This window comes from Ammospiza caudacuta, chromosome 26 (assembly GCF_027887145.1).
Source record: "Ammospiza caudacuta isolate bAmmCau1 chromosome 26, bAmmCau1.pri, whole genome shotgun sequence".
Classification (NCBI taxonomy): domain Eukaryota; kingdom Metazoa; phylum Chordata; class Aves; order Passeriformes; family Passerellidae; genus Ammospiza; species Ammospiza caudacuta.
The window spans coordinates 1,449,410-1,470,567 of record NC_080618.1 but is presented as its reverse complement, the minus strand read 5'-3'; the positions used below and the strand labels follow the sequence as shown (position 1 = coordinate 1,470,567).

General features: G+C 49.6%; 1 protein-coding gene across 1 annotated transcript; it reads right to left on the bottom strand.

The window, feature by feature from the left end:
* Positions 1-6,629: 6,629 nt before the first annotated feature.
* Positions 6,630-12,578, bottom strand: LOC131568146 (thrombopoietin receptor-like). Its single transcript, XM_058820065.1, is given in 10 exon segments — positions 6,630-6,814; positions 6,896-6,987; positions 7,106-7,279; positions 7,341-7,416; positions 7,419-7,518; positions 7,661-7,806; positions 7,907-8,079; positions 8,337-8,466; positions 8,629-8,785; positions 12,525-12,578. Coding segments are annotated over 10 exon segments (1,287 nt in total).
* Positions 12,579-21,158: the final 8,580 nt, after the last annotated feature.

Here is a 21,158-nt window from a genome sequence, read left to right as displayed (position 1 = left end):
AGAATTCTAAGATATCCAAATTTGTAAAAATTGAAGGTTAGAGGGACAGTTTAGTGCCCTATAGTTGGCCAGTCCCTGAACAAGCGCTAAAAGATTTGCTTGAGAACTGAAATAGATGGGGAAGCTTTTGCCAAAAAACAGCTGAACAGGAACATGGAGCTTGATCATATGATATACTGGAACTTGTTGGTTTTGCTTGCTTGCTTTTGCATGCATACATGCCTGTAGATCAACCAAAAACGAAGGTTTGCCTTGCTTTAGCCAAGTCAGCAGGCTCAGACACCGTGTGTTTGACCCATTTCAGCCCAGACAAATCCTTTGCAACACATCTGGTTGGTGTGCCTGTGCCAGCCAAGGAGCAGCCAATACCCAATCATGACAAATATTGGTGTGAGGCTGCCAACGAGACCAATCCCATAACCAGCTGACATCACTGGGCCCCTGATCTTCTTAAAGCACTTTCTGAACCTCAAGAATTGGAATTCTTGGTTCATTGGTGATGGAATTTTGTGCTGAGTTTCAGTACCAGGGAGATCCACAGTTGAATGTTACTCCCCATCATCCTGAGGACAGATACTCCAGTTTGTGGTGCAATTGCAGTACCCCAGTGCCCCCTAAGGGTGAAACTGCTGACGAGTAGATGACCTAGATGAGTCCCCACATCAATTAGCAACAGAATATTGGCTCATTTGTGGAGACAGAGCCTGGCAGGACATTCCCTCAAAAATTAAAGGTGGCCCATGTAGCATCAGACAACTCACTGTGATAGCACCTAACGTTAAAAAAGCCATCAAGAGAAAACACAGAGAAAAAAGATTTGCCCATCATTATAAAGAAAACTGTAATAGCAATTTCAGACCCTAGGGCCCTGCAAAATGAGGTACATTGAATTTATTTCTACATCAACTTGCCTTGGGTGAGGCATTGAAACCATGACACCGATTGGGGTGTTGGCTGAAGAAAGAAGACAGTGCTACTTCCATTGCAATTAGTGACATGAGGACTGATGTTAGTGCTGTCAGACATGCAACCTTACAGAACAGAGCAGCAATTGATTTCCTTAGCAGCCATTCCATGTGTTCAGTGTCACCCCCATGTTCAACACTGTCACTGTCAGCTTTGACAGCTTTTGGACTGTGTTTGAGAAGTCAGTTTTTTCTGACTGTTGAAGGGCTTTGGGGCCCAGAGTTCTTGTTAGGAACAAGGGATTAAGTGTGTGAGCCATGGAGTTGTTGGACCAGGTGTTTTGTCTAAGTGGTGAGAAGGGTTTCTTCCTTTCTGTTTCTCTTTCAAGGGGAATATTAATGTTGCCCCTGAGTCCTCAGGAGGGGAGCCTGTGGACAGAGCTGCAGCAGAGGGAGCTTTGCCTGGCACCGAGAGCTGTGGGAACAATCCCCAGGAGCCCGAGGAGCCTGGTAAGGACAGAGCCCCCACTGGTTTAGAGAGGGCTGAGATGGCTGCTCTGAGCCTGCCTCTGGCAGGGAGGGAGATGAGAAGGCTTGAGTTCCTGTCTGCAGCCTTGGTGCTTCCTGGTGCCTTGAGTTCAAATCCTGCACTGGCACAGCCTGCCTGAGCCCTGCCCTCCACGCTTCTCCAGAGGCTCTGACACTGAGTCCTCTGAGGGAATCCACAAAATTAGAGAGTTTTGGGAAAGCTGCAAAGGCAGGTCTCAGATACAGCAGAACTGTGATTAGAGCCAAGCAGCAGCCGTCAGATAGGTCAGCAGAAAACTTATTTAAACTGCAGAAAAGCAAGGACAAATAGAACAATGGTCTGTGTATTAACGCTGGTCTAGAATAAATCTCCAAGCTACAGAAAAGTTTATCTAGCAAGATATTGGGAAGGTTGAAGCTTAATAATGCAGCTCACTGCATTGTGTTTTAAGGCTTACTGGTAGGTATTGTCTTCAAAATAAACAAGCACTGTTTTAACCAAAGGTACCTGTGCTTATAGTGATTGGATCCAACTACTGTCAATATGCTTTTGCTTTGTGTGATTGGTCAAAAAACTTTTAAAGTAAGTTTTAACATTAAGTTCCTGGTCTGCTGCCTGGGATGTGAGCTGCTGGCATCTTCCCATTGTCATAACCACGTAATGAGAGTGATGCTGGAAAACAAACAGCTCGAGGCGCGTTCCTCAGCAGCCCCGGCCCGCTCGGGATTTCTACATAGCCCCTGCCAGCGTCAAATGGCACGGCTTGATTTGCAGGGCAGACAGTCTTAAACATCTGCAATATCCTATCAGAGTCCTAGTTTGGCTTCATTCAAAGAAAGAGGAGAGTGCACCTAACACTGACCACTTGTTAGGCAATATCTTCCACCTTGCCCTTGTACCCCTACAGAGAGGCTGTCTGCAAAATGCCCAGAACACCCTCCAAATCTGCAGCAAGGCCAGGAAAAGCAGGCAGAGAATCTTTCTGTTCTCAAGGTCCCCCTTCCTAGGCGACTTGACCCTTTCTACCTGATTCTCACTTGAGATCTACCCATGATAGAGCATTGCAGGAAAACACTTTAAAGGGTCATTAACCAGAACCTGCTTGGAAAGCAAGGGTAGAAACTCTTTCCCTCCCTGATGGGATGCGGGCTGGCAACTGCTGCTCTGAAGATGTGCAGCTGCTCCTGTCTGGAGAGGCCATGGAAGGGCTGTGATGGTCTATGGGAACCAGAGGAATGATGAGCTCAGGTTGGCATTTGAGCTTCATGGGAACAAGCAGAATGAAGAGCTCACAGTGGAGATGAAATTTGCCTGTGCCTGGCTCCTCCAGTGAAACCCCAAGAAGTCCAGATGAAGCAAACACCTTCTCCCAAGAAGCTAGGAAACCTCAGAGTCCTGAGCACCTGCACTTAGCCTGGAAAGGCCGGGAGGCAGCTCTAAATCCTCAGGTGAGGCAGCACTGAGGTCCTGGTATGAGAGCGCTGTGTAGCAGTGCTGTCCAGAGCCACTGCCAGGAAGTTCTGGGAGCTCCAGTCTATGAGATTCAGTTCTACAATTTGAAAGAGCAATGCAGGTCACACCATGCTTGGCTAGAGAGCCCTGCCCTTCACCCGTGCTGCTGCAGCAGGTGTGGGTGCACATGTGCACACACACACGTGCAGGTGAGGGGCAGCCTTCTGAGTGTCACTATGCCCAGCTGCTGGGGCCAGGTACCCTGCTCCAAGGCATCTACACTGTGCCCTAGACCACTGTCCCGCTAAGGCCACACAGGGACACTCCAGAAGGGGTCTGTGCTAGCCTGGGTACACCAAATAATACAGATAGCCCAGTTACACTGTCCTAGGAACAGCAATCCAGTGCAGAATGTTCTGGATGCCCAGCACTCAACCCTGTAGCCGACTTACAGTAGTCGTTGAACATCTCTGGTGCATCCAAGACCCGTTCTGGCTTTGAGGGAATATTTCTGCTATTCTTCCTGCTGGATCCAGGTGCCATTTTCTGACTGTAGAGCACTTTCAGCTTATTCTGACAGCCTGTGTGCAGGGGAACAGATTTGTTAACCTGAGTTAGTTTCCTCCCAGCTGCTCACCCAACTAGGAATCCCTTGGAGTGAAAATGAAGTCCTAAGAGAAACACTCACAAGCCTGCAGTGCACTAAAATCACTGGCAGTATGAACTGCTGAACAGGGGTGAGCTACAATTTCCTCATTCATGGAAACAAATTTGACAAACACTTGGGTTTTTGAATCCCAATATATTTAGTTGCAGTTTAAGCTAGAAAGTGCACAGAAGAGGGTTTGATGCTCTTACAGACTTCATGAAGGTTTGGAACCTGCAGTATAGGTGAACGTTCACTGACATCTTTTCATAAAAATCCTTTCTTTAGGATTTTTCCCCTTCTGAGAAGCTGTGGCCTCAGCAACAAAAGGTAAACAATGGTTATCTGCTGCTGGGGAATGCAACGGGTGGATGTGTGATTGGTCTCGGGTGGATGTTTGGATTTACTGACCACTCAAGGCAGAGCTAGGTCTCGCTCTCTGCTGAGACACAGCCCTTTGTTTATTCATTCTTTCTCTATTCTTAGCTTAGCTAGCTTCTGAGAACTTTCCTTCTATTTCTTTTAGTATAGTAATAATGTAATATATATCATAAAATTATAAATCCAGCCTTCTGAACATGAGGTCAAGATTCTCGTCTCTCTCGCCACCCTGAAGACCCTTGCAAGCCCTGTAACAGGTGACCAACTGGCAGTCATAGCAACTCTCCTAAATAAATTCACTGTAACTGGTATGCCCTCCCTCGACCTCAGGAACCTTGAGAAAGGAGACTCCAGCCTGTACAGCTCTCAGAAACCAGTTGATTTCTCCTGTGACCACACACAGAGCCTCTGTGTTGCTGTTCCCCAGACCTGATCTCCCCTGCTGATTCAGCTCACACAGAGCCTGTATCACACCTTCTGGAGCATTCTGTGGTTTTCCTCTGAGGTGGAGGATTTTTGCCTCTTCTACATCAAAACCATTCAGATTCACTGCCCAGGCTTTCTGTTGCTCCTACAGAGACAAATCACCCTCAGTGCAATGCATTTAAAACAATTCCCACACTGCAATTTAAACAGACACCTAAGTCCCCTTCTCTTAGAATCTGAAGATGTTTGCCTGTGCTGCAAGGGTCAGTCACACAGAGGCAGGTCAAAGCATTTTTCCTCAGACTGTCATACATCGTCCTGGCTCACATTTTCACACAATGGCAAATTCAGTGTCATTGCCAGTGGGAAAAGCCACAGCCACAAAGCGACCAAATGCTTCACAAACAGATTTCAGAAGACAGTGTAAAACATTCCAGAAGTGTTCCCTGTGGAGACATTGTCCTAGAATAGCTACCACCAGCAGTTTCACTTTGCATAGGCTCACAGCTTTGTGTTTGTGTTGCCTGCTACATTTTAAAGCCTCATTAGTCAAAAGCCAAATTTTGCTACCAGAAGCAGCATAGGCTTCGAGTGCATGGCAGTCTCTACAGCTTCAGTCTCATCCTAGGCTCCTGAAGCCCAGAGCTGCAAGTAGTGATGGCTGGGACTTGTCAGTCCCGTCTGCCCACTTGATAGAACCTCTTGTTCACTGCTCTGTAAAGGGGCAGGAAGGAGTAGCGGTTGTTGAAGCAATTGTAACTTAGCAACATGCTCACCTTCTTGGTAGGGGAATCCGCAGCAGGGTCATTCTCTTTGGTTAGGAGGAAATTTGCCATCTCCATCTGCATGGTGCTGCGTTTGGGAATGTAGCGATCCCCCCTGGCCTTTGTGGGGTAGCTTTGAATTTTGGATCCAGATTTACCTGCATTCACATATGAAAAGATTGTCTTACAGCTATTTAAAAGCCTGCATTAGAGCTTTCACGGGAGCAAACCCAACACTTTTCCACATCACACCCACCAGACAAGTAGGACTCTGAGGTCTCATGCCACACAGTCACAACTAACTTATATTTTCCTCCCTGCCACCAAGTTGGTTAGGGACAGTGTGGTGCAACTCCTTGGGTCTAGTGCAACAATGCCAGAGTCCAGAGATAAGGGGAAGATACAAAAGCGCTCACAGGATGTAAAGCTGTCAGCTGACAGTCCCGCCCACACTCGTCCTAGCATACAGCTGTGCCAGCAAGGCTCAGCTGGGCGAACAGCAGCTCGCCAGCCCCAGTGCTCAGAGCTCTGCCCCTCATGCTGGCAAGGAGGTGGGTGGCTGTCAGGAGCACAGCCCACCTCCTCCTGCCTGAGCAGCAGCCGGTAGGGCAGCGTGGCAGGGAGCCCAGAGCCCCATGGCTACGGACAAGCAGCCTGGGCGAGGCTCCCGCACTCAACCTCTGCCGCCGGTGGCCGGCGCTCACCGGCTGTCGTGGACGGCGTCTTGCTGGAGCTGTGGGAGCGATTGCCCGGCTTCACGGGCCACACGCCGACGGGGCTGGGCCCGGGGCCGCTCTCCTTGGCCTTGCGCTGCCATGGCGCAGGCGGCGCGGTCGGGATCAGCGTGTCCAGCTTCAGCAGCCCGTGCAGGTCCGCCTCCAACAGGAACTGCGCCGTGGTCCTGCGGGCGGGCGGGCGGGGTTAGCCGTGCCCAGCGGCCGGGCTGAGCCTGCTCCGACAGCCCCGCCGGCCTCCCCACCACCGGACCGTGCAAGCGCTGCGGCCGCTCCTGCCCGCCAACGCACACCGCCACTCTCCCCAGCCGCTCCTCGGGACACTCCGTCAGCCGATACGCCCTCCCTCCCTCCGCTCCTCGGGGGTCCTTGATCAGCCGGCACCTCTTCCAGCCGCTCTTTGGGGCTCCCTCCGATAAGCGACATTCTCCCTTCCCCTGCCCGCCTCACCACAGCCTCCCCGCTCGGGACTGCGCCTGCAGGCCGCCTCTCCGGCCCTGTGGCACGCTCACCTCCGCGGCGCCGCCGCCGCTCGCCCGCCCCGCAGCATTTCAAACGGCGGGCGGACGGGGCCCCGCTGGGCCGCTTCACACCCAACGGCCGCGCACTGCCCGGCGACGGCCGCGCGACGCAACGCGATTGGCTGAGCCGCGGGACGGGGCGGAGCGCTCCGCGCATGAAGTGAGGGGGCGGGAGCGGAGGCGGGACCAGGTCTTGCTAAGGCGGGGCGATCCGCGCCGGGGGCGCGGCGCCGCAGGAGGGACCAGGCGGGGGCTCGGGGGGAGCAGGAGTTTATGGCGGGGTGGGGGCGGTCGTGGCTGCCCGCGGCTCCCAGCCGCTCATGAGCAGGTAGGACTGGTTGGCCATGTCGGTGCTGGACAGGCGGCCCCCAGAGTGCTCCGGCGGCGGGCCGGGCAGCACCTCCAGCAGGCAGGGCAGGACGGTCTCCTCCAGCGGCTGCTTTTCGAAGGCATGGCCTGGGGCGACATGGAGTGGACGGGGTAGGGGCTGCCCTTCGAGCTGCCCCTGGGAGCAGCTGAGTCGCCCTGCCCACCCACTGGCCTGGCCGTGCTTGCTGCTTTCCTGGAGGAAGCTGCCCAGAGCACGGTGCAGCTCAGGAACGGGCGGCCGGAGTTTCGGCTTCATGTTGCTGGGTACGCAGGAAGGGGCATCGAATTTACCCTCAGACTTGAGGTGCCCTAATGCCCCATTCAAGTTGCCCAGGCTTGGTGCTGGACCCCCCCGCCTGCCCCCGGCACAGCCCTTACCTGTAGAGGGAGGGGAAGGTGCAACACAGCCCCAGGAGCGCTGCTGAGAAGAGCAGCGGCACCACCGTAACACTGGGGCTGAGCCAGCCTGCATCGGCGGAGGAATGCCGGAACTGTAGCCTTTCCCAGAGCCACCATCTCTGAGCCCCTCGCAGCCCCCTGCCCCGTGCCCCCCTCCCCATTTCCAGCACTGTCTGCCTCTTGCCCTCAGCCGTGAGGCTTCTGCGGCCGCAGCCTCCAGCCCTGCCCCTTACCCGCATCGGCCACGGCATCAACCACAACGGGTTTGGTCCCGGCGCTCCAGCTGCCCGGTACCACGGCCCGCTGGGTTGGGCCCGCACCTGCGCGGGGTAGCGGGAGCCTGGCCGCAGGTCCAGGACCTCTTTCCTCGCTGCTCGCGGAACCTGCAGGACCTGCGGGGCAGAGCCGAGCCGGAGGCATGGCTGCTGTGGGCTGGCACCAAGGGGCGGGTCCCGCTTGGCCCGAGCCCGCGCCTGCCGTGTGTCAGCAGCGGAGGGGGGCAGCGCTGCTCGGGCTTCCCTGGGCAGGCCTTGCCTTCCAGTCATGGCTTTTCTCCATGGCATAGCGGACCTGGTAGTCCAGCTGCTCTGCAGGCAGCTCCAGGGGCGGCAGCCACTGCACGCTCAGCCGGCCCTGCGACACTGTTGCCTGCACAAGCTGTGGGGCATCTGTGAGCATTGCTGGTGTTGGGGATAGGCATTCGTCGCTCCTGTGAAACGGGACATGGGACACTGTGTCCCCTGTGAGACAAGCAGGGGCTGCGGTGGCACTGGGACTCACCAGCCTGGTGCAGCCAAAAGGGCTCCTTGAAGTAGCTGAGTGTGGGCAGCATGTGGGTCCTGGTGACATTCACCAGGACAGAGATGGCACTGCCAGCCTTGGGCTGGAAAGTGCAGGCATAGGTGCCCTGTGCCCCCCTGCTTACCTCCTCGCACTGTTGCCATGCATCTTCCCTGTGGGAGGAGTGGGGAGCCAGTCAGTCTCACCAAAGCAAACCCACAGCCAGCATTCCTCCTGCTCTTCCCCAGGAAAGCTACTGCTGCTTGTAGTTGGAGGTGCAATGTGGTGAGGGGGTATGAGATTGGTGGTGGAAGGGCAGGACAGAGCAGGGCATGGGCAAGGGGCCCAGTGTGGGATATTGGGACACAGCAGGACCAGTGGTCTCTGGGATGTGCCTGCATGGGTGCCACCTGCCTGCCATGCCCCTTACCTTGTGCCAGCCCCGCTCGGAGGTGGCCGGTAGAGGAGCTGGTGGGAGCTGTGGGGCTCTGCAGGGTCCCAGCTCCACTCGCAGCGCTCGTGCCGCAGGTAAGGGGTTCTGCAGCACAGCCCAATGTCTCCTGGGCAGGGAGAGCCAGGACAGGGAGGGGGCTGCTTCCCCTTGGCCCCCCAAAACTTGGGAGTCACACCTTGCTACAACAGGACCCCCACCCCAGCAGCCCCAGGCGTGGGTGCCTCCCTGCTGTTGCTGCCAGCACCCTGCAGAGGGGATGGCTGCTCACCGGAGGAGTGGGGGGTCTCTGCAGCCAGAGCCTGTGACCAGGGCCCCCAGACGCCGTCCATGGAGGTACCGTCGGGCTTGCTGCACAGCTGGATGTGGTGCCTCACCCCTGGCTCCAGGCCCCGGAGCACCACCCAAGTGTTGGCCTGGACCAGCCTCTGCAGGAGAGGGGCCAAGCTGAGGAGCAACTGCAGGCTCCAAAGGCCCCTGCCCATCCCTGACACCTCCAAGGACCTGTCCCAGTGCTGCTCGTTTCAGAGGGTGCTGCCTTGGTGGAGAGAAAAATCAATCTTCTGCCTTTCAGGGAGCTGAACGAGAAGGGACTCTTCACCATCCAACACCTGGCTGGGTCCCATTCAGAGGTCCTGCTTTGAAGCCTCTGTCAGGTTTGCTTGGCAGTTACCAGCGAGGTGAGAACATTGTTCTGAATTGTCCCCTATACTTCATACACGGTGTGTAGAGTAGGTATGTGCTTGTGCTGGAAAAGAAATGAAATTTAGCAAAATATTTAATTATAGTGAGTTGTGTGTGAACTGGTTTGTTAAAAAGTAGTTTTGTAGCCGTTGAAAAGTGTGTTGAGTTTTGTGTGTGTAACCTAGCAGGTAGTCTTAGGGATTTAATAAATAATTAAACTAGTGCAGGAAAGTAAGAATGCTAACGTGTCTGGAGGCAGCATACAATGCTCTTAGAATAAGATAAGCAGAGGATTAATGATCTTGTTTGTGAACCAAGGAATGTATCACAAGGGGTCTGTGACCAGGCAAGGGGAACGGGGAAACTGTTTCTTGGAGACTTTGTTATGAACCGCATGTATAAGAGGGAAGCGCCCACACGTGAATTTGGGGGCTCGGATTTTGGGACGTGAGTCCCCCAGTTCCCCGGGCCCTTAATAAAGCACCCACAAAACTTATCCGAGTTTTGTGTCATCTATCAATCGGGCAACAGTTTTCTGGCGACCGCGGCAGGACTCCAAGGGCTGCTGGGGCGGTTCGCGTCCCGATCCACTCCAAGCCGGCACCGAGCACTTCTCGGGGAGTAATCGGTCGTACCCGACACCCCGTGCCTGTTGGACAATTGCCAAGGTGAGCCCGAAGGTGCTTTATATTGGAAAAAGGTGATAATTGGATTTGGATTTGGTGGTTGGTAAAAAAGCCTAGGCTCCGGCCATAAGACGTCTAAGGACGCAGGGCCGGAACTCACCTCCTGTTTGTTTTAGGGAAGGACGGCGAGAAGGTATATTGGTTTAAGGTATATTGGTTTATTGGGATTAATAGTGGAATTAAAGGTTGTCATATGATGTCTTTTAAAACTTTTAAAACCTTAGTGCAAGCCAATGGTAAAATACCTGGAAATACACCATTAGGTTGTATATTGAAACGGTGGAAAAATGAGGGGTATTATCAAGAATTGGATAAAAGCAAAATGATAGATTATTGTAATCATTGGTGGCCTGAATATGAGATTGGGGAAGTGGGATGGCCGGTGAATGGTACACTGGAATTGGGGATAATGGAATCTTTGATGCAATTTTTAAGGAGAAATGAGAAATGGGATGAAATACCGTATTTGGATTTGTTTTTCGTTTTATATCGGAAAGAGGAATGGCAAAAGGAATGCGGTATTTTTGTTTTAGAAGTGAATGATGAAAGGGAGTGTGTGGGATGTAAAGAAAGAAAGGAGCGTAATTTGTATCCTTCAGTCAAGGAAGATTTGTCTTATTGTATAGCACCTCCGAGGGTTCCGGTTGCTCCTAATGTGCCCCCTGCTCCCTCTGCGGATATAGCTATAAAAATGGGATCTAGTGAGAGTGATAGTGATGGTGGTGATTTAGAAAAGAATGAGAGTGTTAAAGGAACTCCGTTAGCAGGGCGGACTCACAAGGGAAGGAAGGGGCAGAAGGGGCCACAGTTAATTGCGCCGTTAAGGGAAGCTGTGGGACCACAGGGAGAAAGGATACTTATAAAGGTGCCTTTCTCCCCCGGGGATTTGGTAATATGGAAGCAATCAGCGGGGAGTTATCGGGAGGATCCTGAAAGGGTGGCAAGGGTGGTTAAAATGGTAATAAAGACTCAGAATCCGGACTGGAATGATTTACAGGTATTATTAGATACTATAATGGATTCCACGGAAAAGGAAATGGTTATTAGAGCCACTAGAGAAAAGGCTCATGAGGAGATTCGGTTGAGACAACTAAATGAGACAGTTGATGAATTGGTACCAAGTGAGGAACCTAAGTGGGACCCAAACTCTACGGGAGGAATAAGGGCTGTAAAACGAATCAGGAATTGTTGGTGGAAGGAATTAGGACAGGAATACCTAAGACTATGAACTGGTCTAAGTTGTATTCGGTCAAGCAGGACAAGAATGAGTCTCCGTCTGCCTTTTTAGAACGATTAAAAGACATGGCTCGGAAGTTTACTAATTTAGATGTAGAGGATCAATCAGGAAAACTTCAATTGGCCTTGTTGTTTATGGGGGCAATCACAAGAGGATATTAGGAAAAAGTTACTAAAGCTGGAAGGAGAGGATACTAGAAGTTTGGATAAAATGCTGGAGGTAGCGTGGAAGGTATATAACAACAGGGAAAAAGAAACTCCAAAAAGACAACAAGCTAGTATTCTGGCTGTAATGCAACAGACAGGGGCAGGAGGAAGACCCATTAGGGGTCGAGGTCGGGGAGGAACTAATCGTGGACAGAGGGGGGTTGCCAAGAGGTCGGGGAGGATTTGGGTTTGCACCTAACATGGGGAGGTTGGATCCAAACCAGTGTGCGTTTTGACGACAATTGGGACACTGGAAAAATGAATGCCCGGTTAGAGGAGGTATGGGCATGGGAAACATGGGATTAAGGACAGGTCCAATGGGGAATGCTCCTGTGGGAGGATTCACAGGAGGACCAGCAGAAGTTGCTCAAGCACTAGTTTTGGGAAACTATCAGAATCAAAGCTGACTAGAAAAGGATTTAAGGGTAGTTTTAGAAATAGATGGAAAGGATCAAGAATTTATGGTAGACACTGGAGCTACTTATTCTGTACTCAATAGACAATTGGGACCTTTGAGTGACACAACGGTACAGGTGGTGGGGGCAACAGGGAAGCTAGAGGAACAACCATTTTTACAACCTTTAAATCTTAGGTTTGGGGGGAAGGAATTAGATCACCAATTTTTGTATATGCCAAACTGCCCCACACCCCTTCTTGGCAGAGACCTGTTGTCCCGACTTAATGCGAAAATAATATTTGAAGGGGGAAGGGTGAAATTGGAAATACCTGAGGAACAAATAGCAGGCATTTTTGTAATCAAGGAAGTGGATGCCTCTCCTATTCCAGAAGAAATTGAGCAGGCTGTAGTACCCTGGGTATGGGAGTCAGGGGTCCCCGGAAAATCTAAAGCTGTGCAGCCAGTAAAGGTGGAGCTAAAGGAAGGGGCCCGACCAGTGAGGATAAAGCAATACCCCTTGAAGCTTGAGGCAAGGAGGGGAGTAGCCCCGTTAATTAAACAATTTTTGGCTCAAGGAATATTACAGGAATGTGAATCGGAGTATAATACTCCAATTTTTCCAGTAAAGAAACCTAATGGTAAGTACCGTTTGGTACAGGACTTAAGGGCTATTAATGAAATAGTGAAAGACATACATCCAGTTGTTGCTAGTCCTTATACCTTGTTAACATCTGTATCGGAGGAGTTTAAATGGTTCTCAGTGATTGACCTTAAAGATGCCTTCTTCTGCATCCCACTGGCAGTAGAGAGTAGGAAATATTTTGCCTTTGAGTGGGAGAGTCCTGATTTTGGGAGAAAGAAGCAGCTTATGTGGACGAGACTCCCACAGGGATTTAAATGCTCCCCTACTATTTTTGGAAACCAACTGGCCAAGGAGCTGGAGGAATGGAAGATAACCCAGGTAACAATATCCCCATCCTTGTATGTAGTCCTGCAGTACGTGGACGACATTTTTCTGGCTACTAAGGAAAGGGAAATGTGCGTGGAATTAACAATTAAATTACTCAACATGCTTGGCCAAGCAGGGTATCAGGTTTCTAAGGAAAAAGCTCAATTGGTCAAAAATAGCGTTATTTACCTCGGTTGTGAGATCACACAAGGGCAGAGACATTTGGGAGTAAACCGAATAGAGGCAATATGTGCTATTCCTTTGCCTCGTAACCATCAGGAATTGAGATCTTGTCTAGGAATGGTGGGATGGTGTCGACTGTGGATCATGAATTTCGGTCTCCTAGCCAAGCCACTATATGAGGCCTTGAAGCAGCATCGGTTGGAGTGGACGACACAGCAAAAGAAGGCCTTCCAGGAATTGAAGCAGGCACTAAAGGAGGCCCCAGCCCTAGGACTCCCTGACCTGACCAAGGAATTCCAGTTGTACGTGAATGAGAGGCAAAAACTGGCATTGGGGGTCCTCACCCAGAAGGTGGGATCCTGGAAGAGGCCAGTGGGATACTTCTCTAAACAACTGGATTCGCAGACCCGACCTAAAGGATGAACCATTGGAAGAACCTGAATGGGAACTATACACTGATGGATCCAGTTTTGTCGAGAATGGGACTCGCTATGCCGGGTATGCAGTGGTAACATTGGATCAGGTAATAGAGGCAAGGGCTTTGTTACCTGGAACTTCGGCCCAGAAGGCAGAGGTAATTGGACTCACCGGAGCCCTGTATTTGAGCAAGGACAAAAGGGTTAATATCTGGACAGATTCTAAATATGCCTTTGGTGTGGTTCATGTACATGGGGCATTATGGAAGGAAAGGGGGCTTTTGAATTCACAGGGAACCAACATCAAGCACCGGGAAGAAGTGCTACAGCTACTGGATGCGATACACAGTCCCAAAGCAGTTGCAATAATGCATGTTAGAGGACATCAGACTGCGGAAGGAGACGTTTACAGAGGAAATCGATTTGCTGATGTTACAGCACGCAAGTGACACGGGAAGTATGGACTCAAATGGCATTGGTACCGGTAAGAACAAATCCGGCTACCCCATACCTGAATCAGGAGCCCAAATATTCAATAGAAGATGGAAAACTAATAAACTTGCTAGGGGCACAGAAGAATCAACTTGGGTGGTACGTTACACCAATGGGACAAATAGTGGTACCTACCCGCATAATGAAATTTATTTTGGAATCAGAACATAACAAATGTCATTGGGGGGCAGAGGTATTGGTAAAATTTTTGAAGAATGAGATAATCTCTAATCAGATGTTAACAATGGCAAAAAGAGTTAATGCAATGTGCCCGGTATGTTTGAAAAATAATCCAGTAGTTAGGAGACAAATACAAATGGGAAAGTTGCAAGTCGGGCCACAACCAGGAGATTACTGGCAAGTTGATTTTTCTGAATTGCCTAGGGCACAGGGATACAGATACTTGTTAGTGTACGTATGTACATTCTCAGGGTGGCCGGAAGCTTTTCCATGTAGAACTAATCAGGCTAAGGAGGTGGTAAAAACCTTGTTAAAAGAAATAATACCAAGATTTGGAGTACCTTTAGGATTGTCATCAGATAGGGGTCCGCATTTTATAGCCGGGGTAGTGCAGGAATTAGCACGAATGTTAGATATAACCTGGACTTTGCATACCCCCTGGAGACCTCAGTCTAGTGGGCAGGTGGAAAGGATGAATCAAACCCTGAAAGGACAAATCAAAAAGATTTGCCAGGAAGCTAAACTGCACTGGCCTCAAGCTTTGCCTTTGGCCCTACTCAGGATTCGAATTAAACCAAGGGAAAAGGTAGGCGTAAGTCCATATGAGATATTATATGGCAAACCATATCATGCAACTGTATTAAAAGGGGAGGTACATGTGAGTGGGGACCAGGCGATTGCAGAGTATGTTATGTCACTTAATAGAATTCTTTAAGAAATATGTTACAGTGAAATAGACTGCTCACGCTGGAGAATTCTGTCCACGACATCCAGCCTGGGGACCAGGTGTACGTCAAGAAGTGGATCACGGATTCGCTACGGGAATCATGGAGCGGACCCCACCAGGTGATGATGACGACCTACACGGCGGTGAAGGTCCAGGGGATGGATGCTTGGATTCATTACACCAGGGTAAAGAAGGCACCGTTCCAGTGGGAAACCCAGATAGTGTCTCCAACCCGGATGATCTTCCGCGCAAAGCCGCCTTCTTAATTATATTACTGCTAGTGATCATGAGACTATTACCCGTTCAAGGGTCTACTCTAGTACAGGTTGAAGAAACAAAGGTTACAGTCATGGAAGGGATGGATGTTCAATTAACTTGTGTTATCTTTGACAGCCAGAAAGTTGAGGCCGGTGAAGTTATTGCAATATGGCAACGGGGGGCTGAAAGAAGCCGAGGCAAGATAGGAGTCGGTTGGGATCAGGATAAACAACAAGGAAACACGGTACTGAATCTTACCAAGGTAACCACAAACGATACGGGAGAATATACATGCTTGGTCAAAATACGGGATAGTTTTGATTACAAAAGAGTGAGTATGAGGGTTTTGCCATGGACAGGGGATCGTGCTGAAAACATAAAGGTTAATCCAGTATCAATGGCAGTGGACATGTGAGATGGGCCACCTCTCAGAATAAATTGTTCCTTCCTAGTAAGATCAAGATATCAAAGGAACCTTTGGGTCAAATGGTAGAAGCAAAATAGGGAACTGACCTGGGACAGAATAGAGGACGGGACCAGTTGGTGGGAGAAGGAAGGCAAAGGTTGTGGGTGGTCGAGTGTCACTAATCCTAGAATAGGAAATGCATGGTGGAGGCATGACAGAATGATGTTATCCTTACAGAGACACGGTAGAAGGAGTAGACGAGAGGTTAATGATACAATAGAATGCAATACTGAGCAGGAAAACTTAGTGGTAGGATTAATCAGAGATTTTGGGATCATGCAGAATGTGACTAAAATAACAGCTTGCCTGCCATTACCACAGGCTGCAGGTGAACCAATTCCCTGGGGAATAATACCAGTAACCAAAATGCCTGAAACATTCAAGAATGTTTCATGGTCCTGCCAGTCAGTTCCCAAACCAGTAGATGTATGGAGAGATTTGTGTATGACCATTCGGGCTATGACTAGAGAGGAATGTGAAAAGAAATCCAATCATTATGGTTGGATTCAAAATACCAGGAGGTGTTTAATTGCAACCCCAATAGATGAGCCATGCAATACAGTACGAATAAGAACGAAATCCCAACGAAATGAGATGAGTTGTCAGAATGTCACACAGAATTTTGACACCTGGAATAGTTGGAAGACATTATGGGGACCTAGTGTTTTGGAACACTATAATTACCTTGGGGAAGTACAATGGTGCATCCAATGGTCAGGAGTAAAGAATCAGTCACATTATAGGGCCCTTCTCACGTCTACATCTTCCCCAGAGTTCAGACCGCAGAAAGAGGATTGGAATTGTACTGAGGTTTTTACATGTGATACACCGGAAGACCGAATTGGATTGGTACCGGTGAAAATGGCATTAAAGTGGGGATGCGAGTGTAGGGGGTATGATCACACGGTTAGCAGAGAGTCCATGGATGGACCTATAGATTGCAGATATACTACTGTGCATAGCCCTGGAAATTTAGTCTGGGTGTTGGGACACGGACAGTGGACCACACATTTACCTCTAGATGGATCAGTAACACAAATCACCCTAGGGGTTCCCACATTGTGTCCATACTGGAAACAGAATAGATTGATCCAAAGGAAAGGACTCAGAAAGAGGGAAGAATCCCTAGAGGAGCAGTGGCATGAACCTGGCTCAGGAGTGCAATTTGGATGGATATTGGAGTCATTATTCCCTCCGGTAGCAACATATCGAAACAGGGAAATGCTCAACAATTTGTTAGGACAGACAGAAAGGTTGGCAGCAGCTACTAAGAAGGGATTTAAAGATCTAAATTTGCAATTGCAAGCTACATCAAGAATGACCCTACAAAACAGAATGGCATTGGATTTGCTACTGTTAAAAGAGCATGGAGTTTGTGGTTACCTGAGTAGGAGAATAGATCATTGCTGTGTACACATTCCAAATATTACACTTGAAGTTGAGAAAGATATTTCTCAACTGGCAGAACTGGAAACAAAAACCAAGGAAATTGAAAAGGAAGCACAGCATAATTGGATAGGAGCAGTATTTGATTCTTTGGGGCTTCACCTGTCTGGCTGGATTACGTCTGCTATACAATATGTACTAATGTTTTTAGTATTTCTAGTGACTATATGGATTGTATATAGATGCCTCTTAGGTGTGATCGAAAAGGAAAAGAGGCGATCTCTCCGGTTGCTGAAGGCGATGACCCGCGGGCGGCAGAATGAGGAACACTCCCCACCTCGTTATGAAGATGTTACTGTTGATTGAGCATCCTTGCAGCAGGACTGAAGGATGCTCAAAAGGGGGGAAATGTTGGAAAAGAAATGAAATTTAGCAAAATATTTAATTAAAGTGAGTTGTGTGTGAACTGGTTTGTTTAAAAGTAGTTTTGTAGCCGTTGAAAAGTGTGTTGAGTTTTGTGTGTGTAACCTAGCAGGTAGTCTTAGGGATTTAATAAATAATTAAACTAGTGCAGGAAAGTAAGAATGCTAACGTGTCTGGAGGCAGCATACAATGCTCTTAGAATAAGATAAGCAGAGGATTAATGATCTTGTTTGTGAACCAAGGAATGTATCACAAGGGGTCTGTGACCAGGCAAGGGGAACGGGGAAACTGTTTCTTGGAGACTTTGTTATGAATCGCATGTATAAGAGGGAAGCACCCACACGTGAATTTGAGGGCTCGGATTTTGGGACGTGAGTCCCCCAGTTCCCCGGGCCCTTAATAAAGCACCCACAAAACTTATCCGAGTTTTGTGTCATCTATAAATCGGGCAACACTTGTTCATCTCCATGTGTGCTCAGGGTCTGCCTTCATTTCTGGTTTTAGACCTGAGATTTCTAATTTCTGTCAGCTATCTGTAGGATCTGTGGGCACATGCAGCTGTATTTACTGCCAGGTCGGGTATCTGACACTCATCTTTGAGTGCAAATGCAGAAGCTGAGACACTGATGATGTTATTTCCCAGAGTCCCAGTCTCTGCCCAAGCTGTAATTCAACACTGCAAATTATTCTGTAGACCTGAGCCTGTGTTTTCTGTTTCCTGGCTGAGTGCTTCAACTGCTGGTGTTGCTTTTTGGAACAGGAGCACCTGGCTCTTTTATCTTTATGACTTGTGCCTTGATGATTTGAATGCAGCCCTTGCTTTAATTTTCTAGTAAAAGGGCCTAAAATGAAAGCTGTGGACATTTTAGAAGTGTTAAGTAGAACACTGAGTGGAATTTTTATTTTAGGCCCACAGTGAGCAGGTCTGAGGCCAGAAATTGATGCCAGAGTAAGTGCCTTTCTGTGCTTGTGCTCTCCAGCTCTTCCTGTACTTGTATGTTCCCCTGGACACAGTGGGATGTGTTGTCATTTCCTGGGACTTCTCCTGAAGGCAACTGGTTTTCTTTCCAAGGTGATTCTTATGCTTCCCCTCATGGCTTCCCCAGGTGACCAACCTCCGTTCCAAGGTGTCCTGCTCTGCCATTGTCACTCTGGGAGAGCTCTCTGTGACCTTGAAGAAGGACATGGACTCTGAGGTGGATGAGGGTGCTCGGGTCCTTCTCCAGATGGTGTCCATCTCCCCAGAATTTGTTCAGAAAGCAGCCAGTCAGACCCTGGGGATCCTGGTGGAGAATGTGACTCCTGCACGAGCAATGACTGCTCTCATGGACATGGGAGTCAAGTAGGTTCTTCTTCTTTTAGTGATATTCTTCACCTTTGTGTGTGTGGCAGGGAGAAGGGATGAGACAGAGAATGGGAATGGTTGGAGGGAAGGGTCCTGTATCCTGCATCTTCTATGAACTCAGTGACTTGATTCTCCAACCAACCTCACTTCTGTCCTCTCGTCACCTATTTCTGCCCTCCTGCAGCCCATCAGTTCTCAGAATCACAGAAGTGTAGAATATGGGGAGCTGGAAGGGGCCCATCAGGACCATGGAGTCCAGCTCCTGGCCTTGCCCAGAACAGCCCAAGGGTCACACCAAGTGCCTGAGATTGCTGTCCAAATGCTCCTTCAGCCCTGTCAGGCTTGGTGCTGTGACCACTGCCCTGGGGAGCCTGTTCCAGTGCCCAACCACCCTCTGGGTGAAAAACCCTTTTTCCTGATATCCAAACTAAAGCTCCTCTGACTCAGCTTCCTGCTGCTTCCTGCAGTTCTCCCAGTCTGTCAGATTTTCCTAGATGTGGTGACTGATGGGGAAGGGAAAGTGCCTGCAAAGGCCAAGGATAGAGCCTTGTGCTTTTGTGGGAAGAGGGGCAATTGCAATTGCAGCTGTGAGCAGTGTTTGGTATTTCACAGTGCTAACCACAGAGGCCCTGGGAAAACCATGTCTCCTCATGATGCCACTAACTTGGGAAATGAGGAGGGTCCTTGCTGGGGCGTGGAGCACATGGGGGACAATCTGCTGGGTGTGGCACAGCCTGCACAGCAGGTGCAGCTCCTGCCAAAGGAGCCTTGTATGACTGTCCTGGCCTTAGAGCTCTACTTTCTATGCAAACTGATGTTTCACGTTAGCCTTGAGAAGATGAATCACTTTACAGGCACCTCCACAGGCTGACAGCCATGGCACAGTTGAAGCAAATGCTGCCTTGAATGTTGGTGCTGGGCCTGATAGTTCCCAAGAGACACTCTCTAGAACAGGACAGCCTGGCTAAACTGCCTGCCACCCTTTCCTCAGCTTTGCAATAGGGTAAAACATTCAGATGCATCCATTGCCAAGCCCCACAGCAGAAACAGGCTGCATTGCTGGATATTCTGCTACTTCACAGCCCACCACGTGTTTTCCCTGCATTTGTTATTTTCCAGAGGTCTGCAGATTTGGGGATAAATGGGTGGAAAGAGCCTCAGTCCTGCTGTAGCTCTGTGTACTGGGTGCCCTCTGATGGGTCAGCTTCAATTGTCCTTAATTGCTAAATTATTCATATGTCATCTATTACTTTAATCTTTCTCTGAGTAAATACTGTGAAAGAAACTGAGTATCAGACAGTGCAGGGAGACTGAATTCCTCCCTCTTCCGTGCAGGCAGGCCTAGTGTGCAATGCTACCTTTGTGTTTAGCTGAGGACAGAGCCTTGTGCAGGTGTCTGAAGGTGCAGGGAGAGCCCAGGCTCCTTCCCCCAGCAAGGGCAGGGAGCAGCTCTGGCCAAGGCCGGCGCTGCCGCTGCTCCTTGTCCCTGTGCCCAGGGTTTGCTCTCTCCTCCCCAGCAGCCGCCCCGCCCCGGTGCGCGAGTGTGCGGCCCAACTCCTCCTGTCCCTGGTGGAGAGAATTGGAGTCACCCAGCTCGCAGGCACCCCCAGGGCTGAGAGGCTGCCACACGTGGCAGGGAAGCTTGCTCAGGACTGCCACAAGGACACAAGTAATGATCTTCATTTCACCTCCCAAAACAGGAAAACCGTTTTGTGTCTGGCTGTAAAGGTGAAACCACGCAAGAGTGGAAACTAAAGGGAACATGAAGTTACCTCACGGTGTGAATAAGGGTCATAGAATCATGGAATATGCTGAGTTGGAAGGGCCCATCAGGGTCATCGAGTCCATCTCCTGGCCATGTGCAGTGACCCCAAGAGTCACTCCATGTGCTTGAGAGCATTGTCCAAACTCTCCTTGAGCTCTGTCAGCCTTGGCACTGTGACCACTGCTCTGGGCTGCCTGGGCAAATGGCTGTACTGGGAAACCTTGGGTTGGCCAGCAAAAAGGAGCATTGCCACCTTTTTCCTGTGGCTTGAAGGATTCTTTACTGAGATCAAAAGAGCTCAGATCAGCCAGTCCAACACTTTTGTTTGGCCTCAGGTGCACAACACAAAGCCAAAGTGTTGGCTAATGTTCATCACTGAAGGATACCAACATCCATTTTCCATTAACTTCAGACTTTCTAGAAATATTTCAGGGGTCTTTAGCCAAAATATTCAGTCTTTCTAAACCTGTTCTGCAGATTTCTAGAATGCTGTTATCTGTGGCTCAGTGAGTTCCAAACTTCTTCTTGAAGAAAACTGTGGTTTCCTACTGGCAAAATCAAAAAGGAATCTTGCGATTTCAATGGGGACCAATAGAGGAATCTTTGGTGCATATCCCTGCCCTTGATGGCATGCTATGCCATTTGATGGCTTTGACTGTGGGAAAGATTTTTTTTCTTTTTTTGGTTGCTTTCTGAAGTGTCCATGCCATGTCCCTCATATCTTGCCCCCTAAGTTGTGTCTTCCTCCTTGACTTTTTCCCCTGCTTTTGCAACATCTGTGAGCTTAGTTTTGGCATGTTTTGGTCCTTTGCAATGCAGCTGATTTCCTCACAGCCTATTTTTTTGAAGACACTAAAATTCCCGTGTTTCTGCTTTTTGCAATTGCATTTCATTTGAACCTATCTCCTTTCCGGAGTGTTTGTTAGCCTTTCTTTTGGGATTCGCAAGATTCCGTTTCCCTTCCCGAAAGGAAATGAAATTTCCTTACGGGAATGGAAAAG